We start from the raw sequence: 23,707 nt of genomic DNA, 5'->3' as shown, positions 1-23,707 counted from the left end.
GCGGTACGGCGAGGTATAATGTCCTTAGGATGCCCCTTTCTGTTTATGTACGCACAACTTCAACATATGGTGCGGTCAATCGTCAATTCAATCTTACTTGACATTAGTAAGGGTAGGTGTACTGCCTTTACAGCACCCACATTCCATTCCTTACGGATAGGTCGAACAGGTGCGCTGTTCGCGAACATTTTACGTCTTTTTAAACAAAAAAATGTTTACTCACTCTTTCACTACAACTACTGTGCAAAAACATTCCAAACACACACACACTTCACTCCAAAGAAATAGTGGGGGAAGCGGACTCTGACACAAATATGGTGGAATTAGGATTCAACACAGGCTGGTTATGAGGAGAAGACTTGACAGGGGAAGAAGGGATGGATATTTTGTCAAAACATCTATTTTCCTCTTGAAGGTTTGGGGAAGGTTCACTACGGAATGGAGAAGCGGGGAGGTACAGGTGGGACAATGGTAACAAACTTTTCCTCTCAGACAGTCCTCCACAAACTCCCGTAAACTTTTTAAATTCTTGTTCAATATGTCAATTTTCTGCTCAATCCTTTTTATCCTATCTTCTTCTGTCTCGTTTGTTGCCCTTTCTTCTTTTCTTTCCTGGTCTGTTAAAATAAAATACATATGTTAAATGCATATAAAATACTGGTCATTATTTTGCATATGCAGAGCAATGTGTACCATTATTGTTGCTGTCTTCAGACATTTCCCAATGCGGAAAATACTCCTCCAGCCACTCCAAAGTACTAGCCATTTCTGAGTCAAAACAACAGAAAGAAATTATTCTTTCTGCACCACATACCAAAAAGAAAACACACACATACAAAAGAATGACCTCGACTCACTCTTTTGATGTAATCTCCCTTCTTCCTACTGCGTCCGTCCACTGTCGTTCCAGGCTGCCGAGGCATCCTTTTTTTTTTATGGCACCATCCATTTCATTCTACATGCTTATTAAATGTGTCCTTTTCTTTTCACATCTTCAGGTTTCCATATTTACTTATTACTACTTATAATATCTTTATGCCCTTCTTCTACGTTGTACACTTTTTGTGTAAAACAATAGTACATTTTCACATAACCCCCGCCTCTTTGGGTAATGTTGATCCTGTCAGCCCCCGTCCGCAAACAGGTGCTCAGTTCGTCCCTTTCTATTATCAGTAGGGAGGGGGTTCTGTATGTTCTATGCTAAATGTATATCAAGTACGTAGATTATACTACATATCTCCGAAAATCACATCACATCACAGTGTATATTCCACACAACACCTTCCTTGACACACTGTCGTGATTAAGTTCCCCTTCCAAAAACCTGTACAATTCACTACAAAAAAAAGTTGTTAAGGGGACGTTAGGGTTAAGTTGCCCTACCAAAAACCTGTGCAGTTCACTACATTTTTTTTTTAGTTTTGCTGTGAAGTATAACATTCCTTTAACAACGTTTTTTTACTGAATGTACATATATATATATATGGCAGGGAACGAAAACAAAGGGACTAAACATGGGATGTCGTCAGTGACATTTGAGATGACCTCTTTCATGGTCTGGGTGTTAGTGTTAACAGTGCACAGGGGCAGTGGCAGGTTTGGGGGCTTAGGTTACCATAACTGTCGAATTTCAGGGGGTTTTCGGTTTTAATTTGAACCATAAAGGGGAGGTTGAAATTATTTTTTTAGTTAATTGTACAGGGTTTTGGTACGGCAACTTAACCATAACGTCCCCTCAACAAAGTTTTTTTTGTAGTATATATATATATATATATATATATATATATATATATATATATATATATATTGAGCAAGGTGTAACCATATGTAACTGAGATTATCAGGGACATAGCTAGGGAATTAGAGGGAACCAGCACTTCAAACATACAGAGGGCTCAGGCTATAACCTATTGATCCAGCACACTATCATCCTGCACATTCCACTCAGTGGCTGCTTACAATATACTGCCACGCCTCTCCCCACCTACCCCACATCCAAACAATGTTCAGGCTTTTTTCAGTCTCCCTGCAACATTTATTTTCAATCATTTTGATTCAGGTATTCAGGTCAAAGTGAAAAGTACTAAACTTTGATTTAGGTATTGGGGATGGAGGAACCAAGATACCCAGTTACCACCATGCTGTACGTGATCCAGGTCTGACGTGTGAATGATTGCCTGGTGTAACCAACCCTCTTCCCTTAGATCGGCCGAAACTTATGACAAGGACCTCACTGCCAGAGCATGGTCCCTTTATGGGAGCCAAGTAAAAGGGGCAGTCCTTCAGAGATGTCAGCACCTGTACGCCCATCAACCATTCTTCATACCAATTGCACAACCAGTCACACTTCAGTCCCCTTATGTTGGAGAGAGGCTAGGAGACCATATAAAGGCTTTATAAAAAAAGGAGAACCTGCGTCAGAGGGCTGTGGGGGTTTGGAGAGAGGAAGCAAGATGAGTGCGTGTGCTACAGGTAAAAAGGATGTTACTTTGGAGTTGACTGGAACAGAGGTGCAGGAACTAACTTGGAGGAGAGTAGAGCGGTTGATTTGGGGGAAGGAGACAGTGAAGAACAGCAGGAGGTTGGAAGAAGAGTCCATGGAGGCTAAGATAGAAGAGACAGGATGTTGGAGTGTAAAATATCCAGGACACTGAGGAGAGAGATCCTGAGGAGTGAGCAGAAGTTGGAGAGCTAAAAGAGAAGAAATAGGTGAAAAATCAGGGGATAGACCATGATCCAGAGTTGGCAGTCCCTACCTCAGAGACCCCAGCTGACCAGGGACTGCACTTGGGGACACCCCGTCGCCTTCCAGTCATGGCCCACGTTGGACTGCATCAATGTGCTACCCTTGGAGCAAGACTATGCAAAGCCATTGTAGAAAAAGGTTGACAACTTCGGGACGTTTGGAAAGGAGTATTCAGGGCACTTAAAACACCTCGGACTGAGTGACTATCTGTCAGAACACGTGTTTTAGGGAGTCAATGGGCCGTTCTAAAACATTGGCACCTTTTACAACACGCTACATCATCACGTTTAACTATTTGCATTATTCCGGCGGGGTCTTAATGAAGAGCTCAAAGTTGAGTTGGCCAGAGTACCCAGACCTTCTACCTCACCTGAGATGTTCAGTGATGATGCAAGTCGACTTTATATTGCAAGAAAGACGAGCAGAGAAAAGGAAGTCTTGTACCCTGCAAATCCAACTAAAGCTTCATTTAAGCCTATGGCCATACCTGATGAATGACAAACGGAACACAAACGTGGACAGACACAAGAACAGGGTCTTTGCATGTATTGTGCATCTGGGAGACATCTAGTCCATGAGTGTCTCTCGTACTTCCAAGGCGTTCGGGAAACGAGAGAAGCCGCCCAAAATAGTGACCCTTGGACAGGAACAAGGAAAAGACAGTCCCATGCAGAAACCTTTGAGTAATCGCAGACAAACCGAAACCTCACTAATACTGTTACCGGTTACCATACATTCTAACAAAGGGACCTTCCAAGATACCGCTTTGGTAGATTGTGGAGCCGCAGGGATTTTGATGGATGCATGATGGGCTATACAATATGACATTACCATGGAAAGCAAACTTGAAGCTCAACCAGTAGAAGGAATAGACGGACAACCTTTATCCTTCTGTGCCATCACCACCCAGTCTCTTCCATTTAAAACAACTATAAATAGACATAGGGTATCCTGTGGTGCCTGGTATGCACCGTCTTAAAAAACACAATCTTCACAATGACTAGTCTGCACAAACGTCATTCCTAGGTTGCGTATATTGTTGGAATCATGCTGTCCCACAATTTAGTACCCGCCCAGAGTTTCTCCATTCTATGGATGATAGCCAATCTCATACTTCTATCCGACATATCAATCTAATACCACCTGAACATTAAGAATTCCATGAGATACTCAACGAAAAATTGACACAAGAACTGACTTCACATCGACTGTGCCATCGATTAGATTCCGGGTGCTATCATCCCTTTCGGGGCCCTCGTTAAACTGCCCTTGCTAGGCTCCGGCCTTTAACTCAGGCCCTGGGCCATTACCACCCTTTCCAGCCCTTGGAACGGGTAGTTAACGTTTAAGTAGAAGTAAAGGCTGATGTTCAATTTCTTTGAGGCATTCCATTCCCTGTTGGACCTATGCGGAAAACACTGTTGTCATAGCCTGGTGACCACTCCCCCTTCAGGAATTGGTTTCTGCATATGCAGAGTTTATGGGTAACCTTGATTTGTTAGTTAAACTAAATTGGCAGTTATGGTGTGTGAATAGAGCATAAGCATTTTAAACTCACCCCTTTCACAATGGAAGGCGATATCATTCAAATTCGTTCTAATTATGTTTACCCGGTATTAACATTTTAATCAAGTCTGAAGGGTACAACGCATGTAGACATTTTAAAAACTAAAATGGCCGAGGCAGTGGGAGGTGTGTTGCGTTTTGCTAAAGATTTTAAAATGTGAGCCCTTGAATTATTGTTGAGAGTGTACATGGTGTGAGACGGTCATTCTTATCAAGAGAGACACAGACTCAAATGTTATAGTTGGAAAACCTTTATTGAATAACATAGTGGGATTGGTGTAATGCCTAACTGGCCCTAACTCTCTAAGGGGATTGTTCCCTCGACTGATGTTTCTATGGGCGGTCGATGTGTGTGAGTCCAAAACCAAAATATGTCTTCGTCATAACCTATGCTTGCCCTCACTCTTGAAACAAATGTGATAGGGAGTCTCCTTAAAGGAAAAATGGTGATTCAAAAGAAAATGTAAATCACAGTTGGTTTCAGGTAGTCTTACCAATAGATGTAGTTTCTTTCAGTTCAAAATAGTTACACAAAAGAGGGTTGCCCTTGGAAACTTCCACGTAGGGCTCTTTGCAGCAAATCAATAAATTGAGTGTTGTTCGTCCACGTAGTTAGTAAAAAAGATACCAAGGCTCTCTAATGGGGAGCAGAGGGGCTGGATATAAATGTTAAATAGCACCAGCGACAGACCAACACCCTGTGGAACTCCGTAGAGGATGGGTGCTGAAGGTGAAAAGGCATCCCCACAGGGATAAAAGGTGGAGCACAAGACTAGCAAGGCAGACCACACGACGTTAGAGTTAACTCAGCACGGCAGTTCAAGAGGGGGAGAAAGATTGCGCAGACCTAGAGGGTGACAAAGAGAGAAGTGACCTTGCCCTTTCCGACCAAGGCCTGTGAATCCTCCAGAGAAGGAATCATAAGACCGCAAACAATAGCCAGTGTGTGTTGCAGCAGATGTCTACGGTGTGCAAGATCCTCCTCTGCTGATAACCAAGCAGGGGAAGGACGCTGGTCTCGGTGGTACCACCTTAACTCGAAAGATAAAGAAAGGCAAGCAGTTCATCACAGCTGGTGAGTCGAGGGGAGTATCGATAAGAAACTGAACTGTGTTGAACGAAAAGTAGCAAACGGCTAATTTGAACTTTGAAAGAATTAAAGATAAGATTGAGGAAAGAGGGGCAAAGCCAGCAACAGAGGAGGCCGGCACCATGTGGGTGTTCAAGCACGAGACTCTGGGCGACTACCCGGTGGTAGTAAGACTACCGTAAACAGAAGCCCTTGGGAAGAGGCAAAAAGAGGTCAAAGTGGTTATAGAGGGGTCTTGTAAAATCCTCTGTACCGTTGAAAATCTTAGACTGGCAGATGATTGAAAAAACTAAGGGAAGTGAATCCCACATGGTGAACATTAATGCATGAACTGTATCACGTAAAGATTACCAAGAGTGAATCTGGTGGAGGAATGCTAATGAGAGGGGGCAAAGTCTTAAGTCCCATGATGTACTGTCTATTACCATCAGCAAGAGTGAACCGGCAGAGGAAAGCCGACAACCAAAGGTTGGTGAGAGTGAACTCGGTAGAGGGAAACCGACAACCAAAAGGTGGCAAGAGTGAACCCAGAAAAGGGAAACCGGTAACGAGGGGCAAAGCCTGAAAACTTGTATGAAAAAACATTAAGATTTGTGAAAGCAAGAAATATTGCAAGACAAGGGAAAAGGAAGTGCCCCCCCCCCCCTTGTCATTTGGGATCCGAGCCCGACCTAGGCCGATCCAGGGGTGTAACTCAATGACCCATGGTTCATTGAGAAAGGAACTGTTCAAATTGATAGGTTGAATATGATAAATGATGGGTCGGCAGCCGGAAGAGGGGAACCCAGGGGTGAAGCAATCACCCAACGTGAACTGTGGAAAATAACTTTTTGTTTGTGTTTGTTTGTTGGATAAATCAGGCTTCAAAGACGAGAGACTTTTTAATGCAAAGAGACTTTACCATTAAGAACCTGATAGCTGGAACGGAACTGTCAGCTCATGCTGAGGAAGCTCGAGCGTGTACTGTGTTAGTTGGAAACGGAATTGTCTGCTTGTGCTGAGAAAGCTTGAGCGTGTGCTGTGCCCCAAGGTCCCACCTTCTCCTGTGCTGCAAACATGGGGAAGGAAGACCCCTGGTAATCCCATGCTGACTTATTATTTGGAACACTTCGTTTCTGTATTGAAACACTATCCCACACTCTTTCTATAATTATTTGTAAGGAATTGGCAATAGGTTTTTCTTAGTATAGGCCCTTTTATTTTGACACAACCCCACTAGGACTGCCTTATTTTTCATTTGATGTTCGACACTTGCTCCCATCTTAGATTTATGTGTAGCTTAGGCATTTTTCCACCCTGCATTCATTTTTCAATAAACACCCTTGAACTGTTCGGAGTTCCTTACAGTCTCTCTGGGTTCCCTTCCCCAGGCTATGATCCTTCCAGTTCCAAACAAAAAGACATAGCTCTTGTTAGACCTCTCAGGGTTCCCTTCCCCCAGCCTTGGCCTCTCTTCACAAAGTTGACCAATGTCTTTAGTGGGCCTCTCAGGGTTCCCTTCCCCAAACCTTGGCCCCTCTTGTTTCACACAAACTAAAAGTTCCTCTTGTCAGGATGTCCCTTTCACTGTATAGTTCTTTCATGGGGGGTATATCAGAGAGTTTCAAGTACGCTGGGTTCTTTGCTTCTCCCAGGTATGACCAGTCTGACTTCCGGCCTCTCTTTTAAATTTAAAACCTTCTTATGGCACCTTTCCCTTCTCATTTCTGTTCCACTTTTCTCTTATTCCTCTTGCACTTTTCTTTACTTTTACTTGTGCACCTTTGCACCCCTTTCCACTGTTTCCACTTTTCCTGTGCACACTTGCACCTTTTTTTCACTGTCTTTACGTTATTCGTGCACACTTGCACTTTCTTTCACACACTCTACTTTCTTTCAGGTGCCTTGCACCCCTTTCCTGGTTTCTGGGTCTCTCACAGCCCCTCTCATATTTGTGGGTCGCTCTCACCCCCTTTCTGGCTTTTGGGTTTCTAGCACCGCTTTCCTTCCTTGCGGGTCACTCACCCCACCTCCCCCTGCATCTCCCTTTGGCTCTTGGGTCTCTCACACCCTCTTTCTTGCTGCTTTTCGCTTTGCAATCACTCTTGCGCTTTGCTCTTTCTTTCTGCTTTCCGATTAACAACGTTAATTTCTTTCTGCTTTCCGCTTAACAATGTTCATTTCTTACTGCTTTCCGCTCTTCCGCCTCAGCCACCCACACGCTACTGAGTTTTCTAACTCCCTTGTTGACTGGAATCTCACCGGTAGGGCGGCATTGAGCAGCAGGTCCTTAGGATCTTGAAGACTGAGGTCAGGGCCTTACCATCAGATACCCCTTGGACCCGGCTCGCGTCTCAGGCGAATGAGCACTGGCCTCTACACCGGCAACAGCCTGCAGCATGCCTCACTCCTGCTCCCTGGAGACACGACTCCCTCTCCCTGCTCCAACCCTCCTGATATACCGGGTCAGTGTCTCAGTGCTGGGGTCTCCTCTGGCTCTTCCAGGCTTCCACGTTCCAACCAGCAACCCCAGCTCGCTCACTGCTTCTGGCAGAACCACACCTTTTATAGTATAGTGGAGATTCAAGGGGTGTCAGGTTTGCACAGTTGTGATAGAGTGCCTGACCTTGCCTGACTCTATTAGTGGGACAGTCCAATGGTGCTATGTAGGAGGCTGTCACGCACTCCACTCACTCTCCCTTCAGTTCCTCTAGGGTTCCCATTTCCCACCCCCATACCTCCATTTCGCCCCGTCCTCTTGCCCGGTTCCGGGACTCACATGTGCTTTCCTCGAATCCCCATGTGCCACGGCGCCAAGTGCCACAGCGCATGGTTCGGCATGCTGCTTGCTCACGGCGACGCCCGCTCCATTGGCGTCTTCCCTGGCGGTTGCGAGACCGGCTTCTTCCACGTCACATGACCACCGCCTCCCGCTCGCGTGTTTCTAAGCTACGCTCACATGATGCGGTCGCGGCTCATGTGACTGGAAGGAAATAGCAGCGCTAGTATTTAAACGGTTGCATTGTGTGTTTTCTTGGACTCCTGTACAGCGCTATACTTATCTTCTGTCACCTCTGGATTTTGGACTCGGATTTCACTACGGACTGTTATCGAATTACCCCTGGCTCTGGTTTCTGCTTCGTGGATTCATTGCTACGATCACGGACTGCCTCTCAGACTTCTTTCCACTACGTTCCGCCTTCATTGTGCGGATTCTGGCACCCAGTGGGCCCGGCTCTTGCAACACTGCTGGGATCGCTACACTGCTGAAGGAGCAGCCTTGTTGGGTCTCGGAACCTCCCATATAGGTACAACTGATACTCCACGGACACCTCTTGGTAAGACCATTCCACTTACTTGTTGATTGGTTGTTGATGCTGTTTTGGCTTGATACTTAACCGGTGTTTCCCTTACAGTGGTTCGGGGTTCCACGAGTTCCGCAGTTCCGGAAGAACATCTCCCACCTGTGGCTTCAAAGGTTTTACAGAGAGTGACTTTGATTCTCTCTGTCCGGCACTTGTGGACAGAGGACTCTTCGACTACACGAAGGTCAAGACACAACAGAGGCCTATATTTGTATTCCCTTGCAGTTCCTATGGGTAACCCTCATTATTCACGGTCGCCTCTTCGTTGTCCCAGTACTTGTTGGAAATGGGGAGGGGGAGATAGGGTGTGATTGAAAATACCTCATTAGCGTTGATGTTGAGTGAGTTGGTGTATACTTGGGAAAGGGGGGATACCATGTCTTGCCCTTGGGTATTCTTTGCCAAATCCCCTGTCACCCGTCACTCAGGTGATCCTCCCCTGCTTGTGTACCACTAGGGTCCGGATCCCCAAGCGATGGCCTTTCCCTGGCCACCTGAATAGAAAATGCTGGGGAAGTAGGTGGGAGAATACCATCAGGTTTCTCACAACGGCCAGGGCAAAAGCTGTTGTAACCTATGGTGCTTGTATTTGGCAGATAACTGATACAACAAGCTTACAAGCTGAAGAAATATGTTTTTCAAAATGTTTACTTGGTTTGTCCAACTCGGCTTCTTCATATGCAATTCATTGTGAATTGGGTAAGTATTGTAATACTGATGAGCTAACCTAAGCTCTGGTTAAGGGCCTGAACCAATGAAAAAGCGGCTCTTACACACTTGCTTCTTACACACATTCAGTCATCAGAAGCCAGTTTGTTAAAGATTCCATCGCTATATTATGTGAAAAATCTTTTTTTCTCTTGTGCATTCAAATGCTTTTTTTGAGCCTTCTGCTACCACTAGTTCTCATGGCCAAACATTTGTTAAAAATCTTGACGACAAGACCACTAGGGGGCGCAGATGGCAATGGCTGCCTGAAGCTCGGCGCGCTCACTGAAGAGATGAAAGAGATGACACAGAGCGTATCCCAACCCCATCAAAGCCCTAAAATCAAAGGCTAAGACAGTGAAGAGTTGGAGAAAGGCAATGGGGACCAAAACCGAGAGCAGGAACGAGGGAGATCCGGTAAACCAACATAGTGCCCACCCCCCTCCAGGGCCTGGATGGAGACTACGGGTTGTCAAGGGCGCCAAACAGCTCCGTAATGGGGGAGGTGCCTGGCTGTGGCTCGAGACAAAGAGGCACCAAAAAATACATTAGGGAAAATCTGCAGAGCCCCGCTAAGGCGGTGCCAAGCAGAAAGAAGCTAGAAGGGAGTCCCGCGTCCTGGAGCGCAAGCAGGACAGAAGAGCAAGAGGGGAGCAGCGCGCCTGAAGAGACCGGAACCCACAACAGAGCCTAGGGGTAAGGAGGACAGCCCCCCTACTCCAGTAGCCAAGAGTGAAGAACCCTTGTGGCCGCAAAAAGGAAGAGGAGGCGGACGGGCGCCCGTGGTGGCACCCCTGTGGTGTGGGAAAGCACGCAAAGTCAGGGGTGTGAGCCCAGGCAGGACCCTGTGGAGTGGCGCAGTAACTGGATCCAAGCAGCGGTGGTCCAGGCGGGACCCCCACGGTATTACCCCCAGGGGGAGACTCGCAGGGGAAGTGGGCGAGCCTACCTCCCCCCTAGGACAGAAGCCAAGCAGGGAGAACTGTCAGACCACAACACAGCCAATAGAAAGTGGCAAAGGAAACGGAGAGGAGTGGAGAGATAAACCCCCCCCATAAAAAGTGCCTGCATCCACAGGGGGGGGTCGCGATTGTAGGTGCTGCATACTCAGCCCGGAAACCTCCTGACACACAGAAAAAAGACTGGAGGGGTGTTGTGAAGAGTGGTGGGCCTCCAAACAAGGGTTGTGGACCCCTACAAGAACCAAGCCCAGGCTGAACAGCATGGATCTAAAACAAAGGAAAGGCAGCACCCCTAGTCAGACCCCATAGCACCTTTATAAATACCAATAGGGTGGAGACATCTAGCACATTCACGGTCCGAGCCTCCTGGGATGGGGGGACCAGCGAGAAACTTCCAATAAGGCCGCTCCCAAGAACAAATCACTGAATCCTACAGCAGCACATAATCCGGCAGAACCTTGGTTAAGACCCAGACTAAAAGCCACAAGGGACAGTCTGCAAAACATCATCATAGGGTCGAGAGTGGGGGAGTGGTGGTCAATGCAGGGCCCTCCCCTAAGAGGTCTGGACTGGCTACAACAATATAGGAGGGCGGAGGCCCACAAAACAAGGGGACCCCCCAACGCAGGCCCCTAGATGAACGACGCATCTACTAAAGAGGACATAGTGAGGATAATGGCGGGAAATTAGAGCCCTGCGTTCAGACATTCAAACCTGGAAGGCCTGGAGCACAACCAGGTCAACGTGGACATTGTAGAAATAAAAGTGTATGCTAGAATGACAGATATAGAGCCAAGAGAAGAAGAGCTCCCCCTCAAAATGGACGAATTGGAAAACTGAGAAAGGAGATCGAACATAAGAATAATTGGCCTGGAGGTGACGGAAAGTGAGACCCCTGCTCAGTTAGAGATCAAAATGCAGGACATTATCAACCTCCTCTTCCAGGCAGAGGGAGGTAAAACTGTACAGATAGAGCCCGCAGAGTCGGGAGAGCGATCAGCGGCGAACTATGCTCCATAGTGCAGAAATTCCTGAAATATAAAGAGCAATCTGAAATCCTGCTCGGGGTAAAGCAGGCACAAGACATTGAATACAGAGGTTCAAAAATAAAGATATACCAAGATCTGTCAGGCTTCACGTTGGGGCGCAGGAAGGAATGTAGACCTCTCATCACATGGATCACTGAGCAAAGAATGCATTATAGATGGGGTTACCCATTCGCGGAGACGTTTGAGGTCAATGGTGAACCTTAGAGTCACCATGCCGAAAGAAGCAAGGCAGGTGTTAAAGTACCTAACGGAGACTGCAAATACTATGGGCCCAACAGGCCCGCAAGGGGCCCATTCACCTAGGACTCAGCAAATAGAAGCCCAACCCCAGAGGCGGAAGAGGAGCAAAGCAGGAAGGAAATATGTAAAACTGAGTTCCCCGTCGCCATCGAAGCCGCCCTGAACTAGAAAGGGGTGTCAAGGCAATAGAGCAAAGAAGCCTCAAAAGGTAAAGATGGAAGGGAAAGGGATTACACAAAGTTTCCCCGATGGGGGAGAGTTCAAAACCTAGTGGTCCTCAGTTCTAAGAGGGCGTCTCAACTTAAGGAACCACGGTTTGGGTTTACGGCCGTTGTCACGTTTTGTTAGTTATGTTCTTAGTTACAGGGGAGAGGTAGTGGAGGGGCAGACCGGGTCACAGCCAAAAGAGATACATAGAGAAGGGACACATGCATGGAAAAGGGGAGCCAGGTGAAGGAGGTCTTGAGATAAAGGACCCAACCTAGGTAAGGGAAAACACGGCCAATGTTAGGGAGCTCCCTCTTAAAGGTGGGTAAGTTAAATGTCAAGGGGCTAAACTCCCCCACCAAAAGGTTGCTGGTGACTAAGGAATTTGAAAGGGCTGCGCTCGATATGCTCTTTATCCAAGAGACCAGATTGAAAGCAGGGGAAGAGAGGCCACTAAGGGGAGGGGAGTTGGACAAACGTACTGGGCCTCCTCATACCACAAGAAAGGGGGGGGGGGTAGGGTCTGTACTACACAAGTGAATTCGACTGGCGAACCCTGAGGTCCACGCATTGATGGAAGGTAGTCTCCTACTGGTCCAGGGAAGCTGGGAGGGCATTGGGGTCACCTTAGTAGGAATATACACCCCCAACCAGAGACGAGGCCCGTTCAACAACGAGGCTCTAGCTACTATTGTGGCGAGAAGTAAAGGGCTCACCATAATAGGGGGGACTTCAACACATGGACGGATCCACAAATGGATAGACAAACAATGAGGGCAGAACTTAAAGGGGCCATTCCAGGCGAGGGTGGGACAGATTTAGGAAGAATGTTATGGATGAGGGCCTCCTGCACGTTTGGAGAATGCAACACCCACACAAGAAGGGATATGCCTTTAGATCCAGCATCCACAAAACCTTTACTTGACTACTTACTGATCAATAGGGAATACCACTCACGAATAAGGGACAGTGTGATCCGAGCAGTGGGATTGTCTGACCATGATATGGTGACCACGACCCTAGACGTGGAGGGCACAGGGAGACTGGACTCTAACTGGCGCTGCAACGAGTTCCACTTGCAAACTCTTCGCAGGAGAACTCAACACTGCGATTGAAGAATACTTCTTGATTAATGATAACAGGGAGGTGGGAGCTACGACTCTATGGGAGGCAGGGAAAGCCACATGGAGGAATGTCCTGATGAGAGAAGGTGCCAGGCAGAAAAAGGTGTGGAGACTAAAGGAGCAAAAATTGTGTATAGAGATTTCAAGTCTTGAAGAAAGGCTCCTCACCCAGGGTACATATCAGGAGGAACACCTTAAAATGCTTAAAAAAGCGCTTGGATTAGGGAACATAATACATAAACTGACATTTTTAAACCAAAAATTCTATGAATAGGGGAACAAGGCGAACAAAATGCTAGCCTCTAAATTGAGAACCCTGAAGGCAGAGAGGTGGGTTGAGAGAGTTAGGAATGAGAACGGTCACTGGTCCACATCCCCAGAGGAAATAGCCAACCAGTTCACCAAATATTATGAAGACCTTTACACCACCGAAGGCACCAGGGTAGAAACAGAGATGGAAGAGTATATCGCCAGGGTAGGGCTAACATGCCTGTCCCAGGCTGAGCGGACTTCTGTGGAATCACCCATTTTGCCCAAAGAAATAAAGTCGGCTATCAGTAGGCTCCACCCGTGAGGGACGCCAGGGGAGGACGGATACACAATGGGTTTATACAAACGTTTGTAGGGACCCTGGTCCCCCACATGACTAAATTATTTTACTACATTCAAGAATCTGGCCTGGCCCCATTATCCTTCACATAAAGCGCACATAGTAGGCATGCCCAAAGCAGGGAAAGACCCTACTTGCTGCAAGTCATACCGCCCAAAATCGCTCATAAATACAGACTCGTAGATTTTACACGAGTCCTAGCCACACGCATTAAAGGGAGACGAGGGGCAGACGCTATGCGCAACACACTGGACATCATGGAATACTCAAGGGGGGAGGAAGGGGGACAGGCCCTGATCAGCTTGGATTCTGAAAAGGCCTTCGATCGGGTGGAGTGGTACTTTCTCTGTACCATTCTCAAGACCATGGGCTTTGAAGAGCGGTTTAAAAAAGGGATCCGATCACTATACAAAGCCCCCAAGGGAAGGGTGGTAGTGAAGGTAAAGCATCAAGTGAATTCACCCTCGCAAGGGGAACAGGCAGGGATGCCCACTCTCCCCCCCCCCCTCCTGTATGCTCTTTCCATAGAACCCCATGGGAATATAATTAGGAAAGACACGAAAATTGAAGGGATTAAGGTAGGGGACTGTGAGTATAAATTGGCTATGTTCGCTGGCGACAGTCACTGGCGACATACTCTTATACCTGGCCAACCCCTCGCCTCCATACCCAGAGTATTGTGAACTATACGAGAAAACAGCAAGTGGGCAGGCCTGAAAGTCAACACTGAGAAATCCATTCTTTTCCCTTACAACTCCCCAACTCCACTGAAGTAAACCAAACCACTGGGGGAATACCGGTCGCCCAGCAGACACTAAAATATTTGGGCTTCAACCTCACAAGAGAAACAAAAGTCCTCTACAAGGCTAACCTCACACCCCTAATGTCAGAAATAACCGCAGACTTAGATAGATGAGCAAACATGACAATCTCCTGGCTGAGCCGCCTTAATGCAATCAAGGTGGTGATTCTCCCCAAGGTCCTTTACCAATATCAGATGCTTCCAATAGACATTCCGGGGAATAATTTCTCAGAACTTAAAGCCAAACTCACCAGGTTCCTGTGGCCAGGGAAGAAGCAGCGAATGGCCTATATCGCCATAACGCGAAACAAGGAGGGGTGGGGGAGAACAGGCCTACCAGACTGTGCCACACACTTCTGGCCACCCAATTTAGGGCCCTGATGCCTCACCTGAGAGGAGACAAAAACAAGCAATTGGTGGCAATTGATAAATCTATTGCAACCAGTAACTCTAGGGGAATGGTTATGGGCCCGAAGTCTGCATTCCCTGCCAAAATCATCAGCCATCGAGTGGTGGGCCTGCTACTGAAACTCTGGTGGAGCAAAGGGGAAATGAATGGCCTCATGACCTGGCCATGGCTTGAGCCACACATGGCCCCCTCAGCCCCATTAGAAACAAGATCCAGGACCCACAGCGTTTCCAGGGATGGTACGAAGCAGGTCTGGAAAGGGTGGGACAGATGGTAAAAGGAGACTCGTGCATCTCTCTCCAGGAATTGGAGGCAGGCCTACAACTCAAACCCTGAGGAGCATTCCAATTCTTAAAGCTGGAGGGAGTCCTGACAGCCCCAAAATGGAAGAACAAATTGCAGAAGGAGCTAACGCCTCTACAAAAGACCCTGAGTGAATACACTTCATCAAGGGGCCTCATCTCCCAGCTGTACAAGATCCTCCTAGGCAACCAAAGGAAGTCAGATGAAGCCCTCAGGAAGAGGTGAGAGAGAGATCTGGGCCCCCGATGAACGAAGATCTCTGGAAACACATTCGCAAATCGGCCCATAAAACCTCCATCTCAGCACAATATATGCTGCATGGCCTGTCATGCAACGGGAAGCAAGGGAGGGTGCACAGGGGATCTATCCAATACCTCGCTCTGACCCTTCACGGACTGACTTGGTGCTGTCTCTTGAGTCACCCCTTGACCGGCCCCAGAGCCAGTTAGTGGACACCCTCATAGCTCCTTTTCTGTCACTTCATTCTTGTCCTCAGACTCCTGATGAAGAAGAGTTTACTCAAGGCAATCATTTTGCATGTCAAACAAGTGAGCTTTAGACTTGTGTGGAACCTTCTTTCCTGGAATTTTCCAGTTAGGTGATTCTGGTGATGAGGCTATCTTTCTTACTGCAGGTGATTTTGTTTGGCCTTGCTTTGATGTTTTTCATTCTGCACATGCTAACACATTTGGGGGTGATGATGGGTATTTTGTTTGTAAAGGAAAAATATATATATATATATATGCTCTGAATATGAATTTGTGTGTGAGTAAGTTACCTAAACAAATACATTTTTCATGGACGCACTCTGTGCTTTTGCTGTGATCTTGTCCACGAGCGAACGTCTTGATATTTAATTTATAAGCTTGTTACAACGCAAAAACGTCTATGAAGTGCCAATCATTAAGGAAATCAGACTAACAATCCGTGTCCATCACAAACAGGGGCCAGCTATGTGTTATTGATTGGAAGACTTCAGAGAAGCCAAAGCCACATTTGCGTGATACGTTTGACAACCCCTTGCAAGTGGCTGCTTATATTGGTGCCATAAACCATGACGGGAACTACAATTTTCAGGTCAGCATTTGCAGTTGGTAAAGTGCTATTTTCTTTTTATTCATTATTTCACTCTACTGTGAAGGACTTTTTCTCTTCTTGAGCATTTTCCCTGGCATTTCCCAACCATGCCGTCATGTCATTGAAATCATGTTGCAGATAATTGAAACAGAAAATTGTTTCATGCATGGTTTTTCATATACTTTCTCTAAATGACCCGCTCCAAGAGGTTGGAGCGCCGTTGGACTTGTGCCTGCAGTAGAAGCATTTTACCGTTTTCTTCCTTCCATTTTCATTTTCTCACACGACTGTCCACGCGGAGCCTTTTGTGAAATTATACATTACATCTATTGACTCTGTTTTGGGAGTAGAAATAGTTCAGTAGGGCACTCAAATGGATAATGACAATATTTAACTTTTATTTACTCTGTTAGATGATTAATAATTCCGGAAATTGGTCCCTTCTGCCCAAGAGGGAGCCACCCCCTTTGGGAGTAGGGAGGTGAGCCTGCAACGCTTAACACCCCCTAGGGGGAGTAGGGCAAGCGGGATCCCACTGGGGTGGGGCCCCTGCCTCCTTTAGGGGCAAAGAATCCCCAGACCTGTTTTTCTTTTTGTTATCCTCGCTTGCCTGCAAAGTCCAATTTATTTATTGGTTATATGGGTATCATAGAGGACAATGTATGCAAGTTCCTTTAGACTTTGCTGATGTGGTTTCTGACCCCTTTATGATCAAAAAGATGTTGACTTGCAGCAATGGGAGAGTGTCCTCTGATACCAAGAAGTTTAAAGGACTTGTGAGAGCAACCAGAGAAGAGGAGTTTGGAGGGACATCCCCCATGGAGGAGGGAGTTCAGAGACCACCCCAAGCAGACAGCATGCAAAGTGGAGGAGCTCCAGGGCCCTAGAAACGCTGTTTTACCCTATGTGGCTCCTTGACCCAGAGACTAGGCTAAGACTGAAGAGGGGCACTAACCATGCCAATGGTAGTGAACCAGCAGCTGCAACGGGGCGAAATAAAGCTGATGAGACTACACAGAGAGCCACGAAGGAACCTGAGCCGCGGTTCTGTGTCCTTACTAAAGAATGCCTCCCCGGGGGAACACTGCTACAACAACCAAGGTATGCGGTTCTGCCAGGTAACCAGCTATAGGAAGAGCCCAGACCGTGGTAAGCGAGAAAAAGCCCCAAGCTGAGATGAGAGAGTCCCACACTGGGCCCAAGCGGGGGTGGAAAACTAGAGAAGCCAAGAGAGGGTGCAAGACACTACCATACAGAAGGATATAGTAAACATACCCCAAGTCGGGTTGAGAGTCACAATAGTCTATTGCGGAGTACTGAAGGGCAAACCCTCTGAAGGGGGAAGATAATATACTTTGAATTTGGAATTGTATCACCAAGCGTGCCTTGGGAGGAACATGAGTAGAAAGAAATGTTTTCATATGTGACTGTATAACTGCAAAAGCACCAGACAGACACTTTTCGGGGGAACAGATATCAGCCAAAAGCTTATAGGACTGAGACGAAATCCCTTTTCAGGCGGGTTCTGGTAGAGTTTGATATTCATTTTTGTAAGTGTGGACAGACCTAGAACAGACTAGGGTGGTGACAGTGGACAGATTTCATTATAAAGACATCCTGATAAGCACCTTTATTTTCTTTTGAATACTAGACAGGGTTTCCTTTGATTAAAAAAAGGTTTACAAAATGTGAACTCTTGACCGCCTCTTGAGTCTGATTTACCACAATATTTACCCACCCATTGGCTGCTCATGGCCGTGCTAATCTCTAAAGCCATTTGCATGCATTACTGCCCCAACCAAAACCCATCTGCCTGAGATCTCCGAGTTAGTTCAGGCAGTAACGGCACACTTTCGCCTGCCAGTGTTAGATGTTTTTGAGTCCTGGCTTTTAGGTAGCCATGTTTTCAAAACAGGAAATGGGAACTTAGATTTCAGATAAAAAAGGAGCAATGTTTGTGCGATTAGTCTTTCCTGTGCTTTAGAAAACATGGTTGGATAGTATATTTCATGGACATTTGTATTGCCTTGTGGAAAAGAAATCCAAATGCTGTGTTAGGGATTTCTATTATTAATGCTGCGCTGCTGACCAGTTATTTTGAAAACTCTTAGGGGTACAGGTTATCTTGCTTGTGTGACAGGGTGAGTGCTTTGACCTTGTAAAGGGTGAAGAGGGACCCTTCCTGACCTGGGCTAGGCAGCTTATTGTGGCATCTGCGAGAGCAATTCCTACTCGAGAGGCGGTGTGAAAGTTTCGGGGCCAGTCCCTTCTCCAGAGTATCACTCTCCTTTCCACAATGCCTGTCAGCCTCTCTTCTGGCGACCGCTCTTTTGTCTTTTTTAGAACCACAACTCCCAGATGGCAGATAGGAACTACCAAGAAAACATGGACTGGAACCAGAGGAATTTAAAACCCGAGACGGACCCCAAGAGAATGGCGGGGCAACAGAAAACGATCTGTGAGTGAGAAGGGACTGCAAGGAGGCAGTGGAGACACAGAAATACCTCCAAACCCAATTGGAACTGAAGCTCACAAGTTCACGCAGAAAGCACAAGGAAAACTAGCAGCCTGAGCACATGCCACCCTGCAAATTGAGATTGAAAAGGGGGCAGGGCTAAACATCTTCTTAAAGCCTTCCAGGGGAGTCCTAACCCAGTGAGGGACTGCTTAGCCAGAGATTGGCTGAGGGAAGCATGTGGCCAGGTGTAAGGAAGGCATGGTATCAACAGTAAGACAGACACAAGTGACCACAGTTCAAGGATGTTTCTTGAACTTCAACAAGGGTATGATAAACCCCTATCTAATCCTAAATCTACAGATAGGAGCAGGTTATGGCCATCAAATAATAGCGCAGTCCTAGTGGTGTCTAGTCAAAATGAAAGGGCCTATACTAAAAAACCTATTGCCAGTCCTTGCCTCTAAATACAAATAGTGTGGGGGTAGTGTTTATGAAGAAGAAAAGTGTTCACAAAAATGATATGTCAGGATGTTCAGGCCGTTGGCCTCCCTTTCACACGTTTTCAGCACAGGATAAGGCAGTTAACTCGAGCATAGCACAATCTCTGGCTTCTTTAGCATGACGATACAGTGCAATCATTAGCATCAGGGCCTTCTTTGCCCAAGTCTCTTTGCCTATAAAACTCTCCTCCTGCAGAGGGCCTGATACGACAAAACAAAGTTATTTTCATCTTAAAAGTACTCAATTCAGGTCATTCACTATTAAACCCAGATCCTCGGCAGCCAGGCTCAGGTCCCTTTTTAATACATCGATCGTCACTTTGGATCCACCTCTTCTGGGCTCAGATCTTCTTTCACAATGTTCATAGAATATTCTTTCTCGGGTGACTCATGGTTCACCTCAGATCCCCTTATTAATACAATTAGTCTCCCTCAGCCAGGTTCGGAACAATTTCAGTTAGCATCATCTATCCAAGACTTTCACATGTGCACAGGGTTTGGCTTGACCCGTTGCAAGACCACTTCGATTTCACAATTCCTTTTTACATTTCCACCTTTCAATTGGATACCTAACAGAGACCTTTGAATCAGCCCCACGTGGCGATGGACCACTCTGTTTATGGTATCTGTCTTGGCTTCAAAAGGTCAGTCACTCCTCTGTTGTTAAATTATATTTGCGTCGCTTGTTACATATGCTTCATATACTGTTTTCTTAAGTTTTCTATATACAATGTTGCCGCTTGCAACCTTGACTTTAACACAGACCAGTCTGGTATCTGTGTCCCCAACCCATCGGCTGTGCTGACTTCACTAGCGCTGCTTTGTTGTAGGAGCCAAGGACAGTACCACGGCGGCAAACGATCCTCCCCGTCTTGGCTATCGATGCAGGACAGCCCTGGGTACCTCCGACACATATTGCAGGTTTGATTCCGGGTCTTATGTTTCTTATTCTCGAAGGCTCATGAAAGTAACAGTCTTTCTCTGAAAAGGTCATGGGCACTTCCCTCCTTGCAATCCTCTTCGGACTTGCCGTCTTTCTCCTTGTATTAAACTGCCACCTTGGAACTGCTGCTTCCTCGTGTGCTTTGCCTTGCTCAGAGTGTGCTTTCGTGCTCCCCCTTTTATCCATGTGGAGAAGTGAGATGGAAGCCAGGTGTGTGTAATGATCAGTAATTGCCTGACCCTTGTATTGGGACAAATCAGGTTTACGGCTCGGGTGTTAGTCCGTTTTCTCTCATAGTGAACTGTCTGTGAGAAAGTGTTTGTGTCAGGAAAAGAGGGGGGGTGAGTTCCTAAGTATCCTACCTGGCGGATGGGGAAAACGTGTTACAGGGAAGTAGATACCGCTTCCCCTCCCCGAAGACCCCTCATCCAGGTGATCCTCCCGCACTGGTCCACCCCCAGGAACTGGACCCAAAAGTGATTGCCGTGTCCTGCTGACCCCTGGGGACTAACGGGTGAGACACCTTCAGGTATCTCACACCAGGTAACACATTGGCAGCCGGGAGGAGTGTTGGAGGGAGGTCGACTGGGATGTAAAAGTCCAGCTGCACAGACGATATTGAACGGTGTTTGGCTGAGGTCAGGTGAAGCGGTTGGGAACCAAGAAGCCTAGCATAGGGCGGGAAGTGGAGTGGAGTGCTGAGAAGACATTGGCAGTGTTCTGTGAAAAATATCAGGGTGTTTCATTACCCAAGCCCCGGGTATTCCTTATTCGGGCGACCAGGGAAGGGCCATTGCTATAGGGGCCTAACCCTGGGGGTTGATAAGCGAGGGAGTATCACCTGGGTAGGGGGTCCTTGGGAAGTGGGAAAGAAACACCAGAAGGCGAGACATGGTATCCCCCATTTCCCAACTATTGTTTGCCCCATATTCCCTCTACCTTTATGGGATACTACAACTCCCATAATTCTCCTCCTCTCTATTTCCGCTCAACTACTGAGACGAGGAAGAGGAAGACTGAGATTAGCAAGATTACCCCAAGTAATATGCAATGGTAGTCTCACGGTAATGAGGCCAGGCAGGGCCAGGCACTCAGTCATAATCACACACACATAAAATAACTTGATGGCTACCCAGAGTCTAAAAGGTGGAGCATAGAGTCACACAGTGAGTGAGTTGGGGCCCGAGAAGGCATACAAGTTGGAGGTCGAGCAGGCAGGTGGATTGGGTCGCCAAGGTACCCGGAAATTTGTCAGTGGAGAACGAACTGCTGAGACGCTGAGGGCCTGAGAGGTGAAAAGGCTGCAGAAAGCACAGCAAGGAAGCGGGTCTCCAAGGAGCCAGAAGGGGGTTGCTCAGGGAAACAAAATCCAAAGAACACTCCTAGTACATGTGCTCATTCCCCTGGGCATGCGAGAAGGCCCGGGAGTGTCAGGGAGGTGGGGGGCAGTAGGGGAGACCTTGACCTAGACATGCAGCAAGCGATAAAGAGAAACACAGCCGGTAAGTTCCAAGCAGAAGGAAGCTCAGTTTGTGGAAGGTGTGAGGCGCAAATGAAATACAAAGTTGCAGAGCGAGGACAAGCGTATGGTGAGTGACGCGATTAAGATGCAAGCATCCATTGTTGAAAGAATGTGAGAAGAAACAAAGTGACAGTGAGGCTGCATGTACGTTTACACGAGTAAAGACAAAATGTTTAAGATTGTGAATCCTGGAGGGCTCGAAGCATGAGCGAAGTGAAATGATAACTGTTCTATTTTTGGAATGAAAAGGGTCTTGGCCCGTAATGAGAATTAAGAAGTGGGTCCGGGACATGTAATGAGAAATTAATAGGGTCTGGGACCCACCAAGTGAAGATTGTGAAAGATAGTGCTTGGGGAATGACCAAGTAAAGATTGTGAAAGACAGTGCACAACCAAGTGAAATATAATGCCAGGAGCAGGAACTGTATAGTGTCAGGAGACACTTACCTGCTGGTGTTCATGCTCTGTTTCGCCCTTCACGTTTGAAGACCCCACGGAAAGATTGTGCAGTTTCACGTACACTGCTGTTGTTGAGAACCAGAACCAGGCATCATGCTGTTCCTCTGTCACGTAGGGTTTTCCTTACTGCACGTACCAGGTTCCTGGACCGTTGCCGGTTGCCATGGAAGCTGGCACAGTGTTTTCGGCTTCCGGGTCACGTGTTAGCGGGTTCTTAAGCAGTCCCTTACTCGAGTGCAGCGCTTCTGATTAAGTATTATTGCTTTTGGAATCCTTCAAGCCTTTCACTTCATTTTGACCACGGATTTGTATTACAGCCCTCATTGTCTAGCCCTTCTCTGCCTTTGTATCTGCCAGCCAGTTGCCGACTTCCTTTGCTACGTTCATCCGGATTGCCCGTCTTGTCCCTTTCGGCTACGTTCTTGCCCGCAAGTTGCCAGAACTTTTGTTTGGATTTTTAGATTGCTTTGCCCAAGCCCCTGTACGGAATATTGTCCTCAAAACTTATCCATACGCTCCAGGACTGGGACTGGTCTCAGTGCATCTCTGCTCATCTCATCTCATCTGACTCCTGTGATTGTTGCTGCAGAGGCACCTTATGCTCACCCACTGGTGCAGATCTTGCTCATTTTCTGTGGGACTCCATATTGTTTCACACAAGTTCCTCTACTCACTTGGAAGGCGTCCTCGTGTCGTCTGGTCCGGTGTTGGGAGTAGAGACTCGCCACTCTAGGTTAGGCGTCCTCGTGCCATCGGGATAGTGCCATCTTCATCTGGATTACTTGTCAAGAACCTCCAGTCATTTCCATCTTGGTAAGCCTGCTTATACTTTACTTTAACTGGGGTGTTGTCTTCTTCCTAATTGTTCCCTTTTAGTTAATTTGGTAATCACTGTTGCAGGTAGAGCGCCCCAAACTGGTCTTCTAGTGTCTTGGTCTATCGCTGGTCTTCAGCATCTATGTATCCTACAGGTTAGTCTTCTGTTTGATCCCAGGTTTTTCATACATTGTTAACCTTCCATCATACAGTGATTGTGTATGTTCCTCTGCAGGTGTTCTCCTCTTTTGGCTTTTTCTCTGGAGATTACCTGTATGGTCTGACGATATCGTCACTCACCTGGGGTCCATCTTCTGCTTAATAACCTTCCCAGAGTGTTCTGATTTTAACGCTCTTGAAGAGTATTATTTTGAAGACTCTTCGGCTACACTACAGGGTTAAGAGTCGATAGTGTCTGACAGAATCAGAAGCCTTATTATGGACCTCAGTGAGAATCTTGTGGGAATCATGCAGTTGGTGGCAGATTTGCGCACGGATATGGCTGCGGCACATAATGCCACGCAATGTCGTATGGATGAACTCTAAGCAGCCATACCCACCACAGGTCCCGCTGGGGCTTCGGCCTCAGGGGCCTGAACTTCGGGGTCAGTGCCTATAAGTCAGGGGCAGGGACTTGTCTATTTGACAGCGCAATTCCCCCTTGCTCCGCCAGAGAGGTTCACCGGTGACCCCAAGGTGTTTAGGACATTTGTTAATCAATGTCGCTTACACTTCTCATGCCGTCCAACCTCATTCCCTGACTCCACAACTA

At 47.0% G+C, this 23,707-nt stretch overlaps 1 protein-coding gene across 5 annotated transcripts in view; it reads left to right on the top strand.

Moving 5' to 3' along the window:
- Positions 1 to 23,707, top strand: part of MGME1 (mitochondrial genome maintenance exonuclease 1) — a 318,759-nt gene that overhangs the window by 183,323 nt on the left and 111,729 nt on the right. For all 5 annotated transcript variants that reach the window (XM_069607543.1, XM_069607545.1, XM_069607544.1 and 2 more), the window contains one exon: positions 16,105 to 16,237. In XM_069607543.1, coding sequence (XP_069463644.1) covers positions 16,105 to 16,237 — 133 coding nt within the window. The remainder of the gene's footprint in view (positions 1 to 16,104; positions 16,238 to 23,707) is intronic.

Source organism: Ambystoma mexicanum, chromosome 4q, assembly GCF_040938575.1.
Source record: "Ambystoma mexicanum isolate Mex_15411 chromosome 4q, UKY_AmexF1_1, whole genome shotgun sequence".
NCBI classification, from domain to species: Eukaryota; Metazoa; Chordata; class Amphibia; order Caudata; family Ambystomatidae; genus Ambystoma; species Ambystoma mexicanum.
This window is presented reverse-complemented; position numbering and strand designations above follow the sequence as displayed.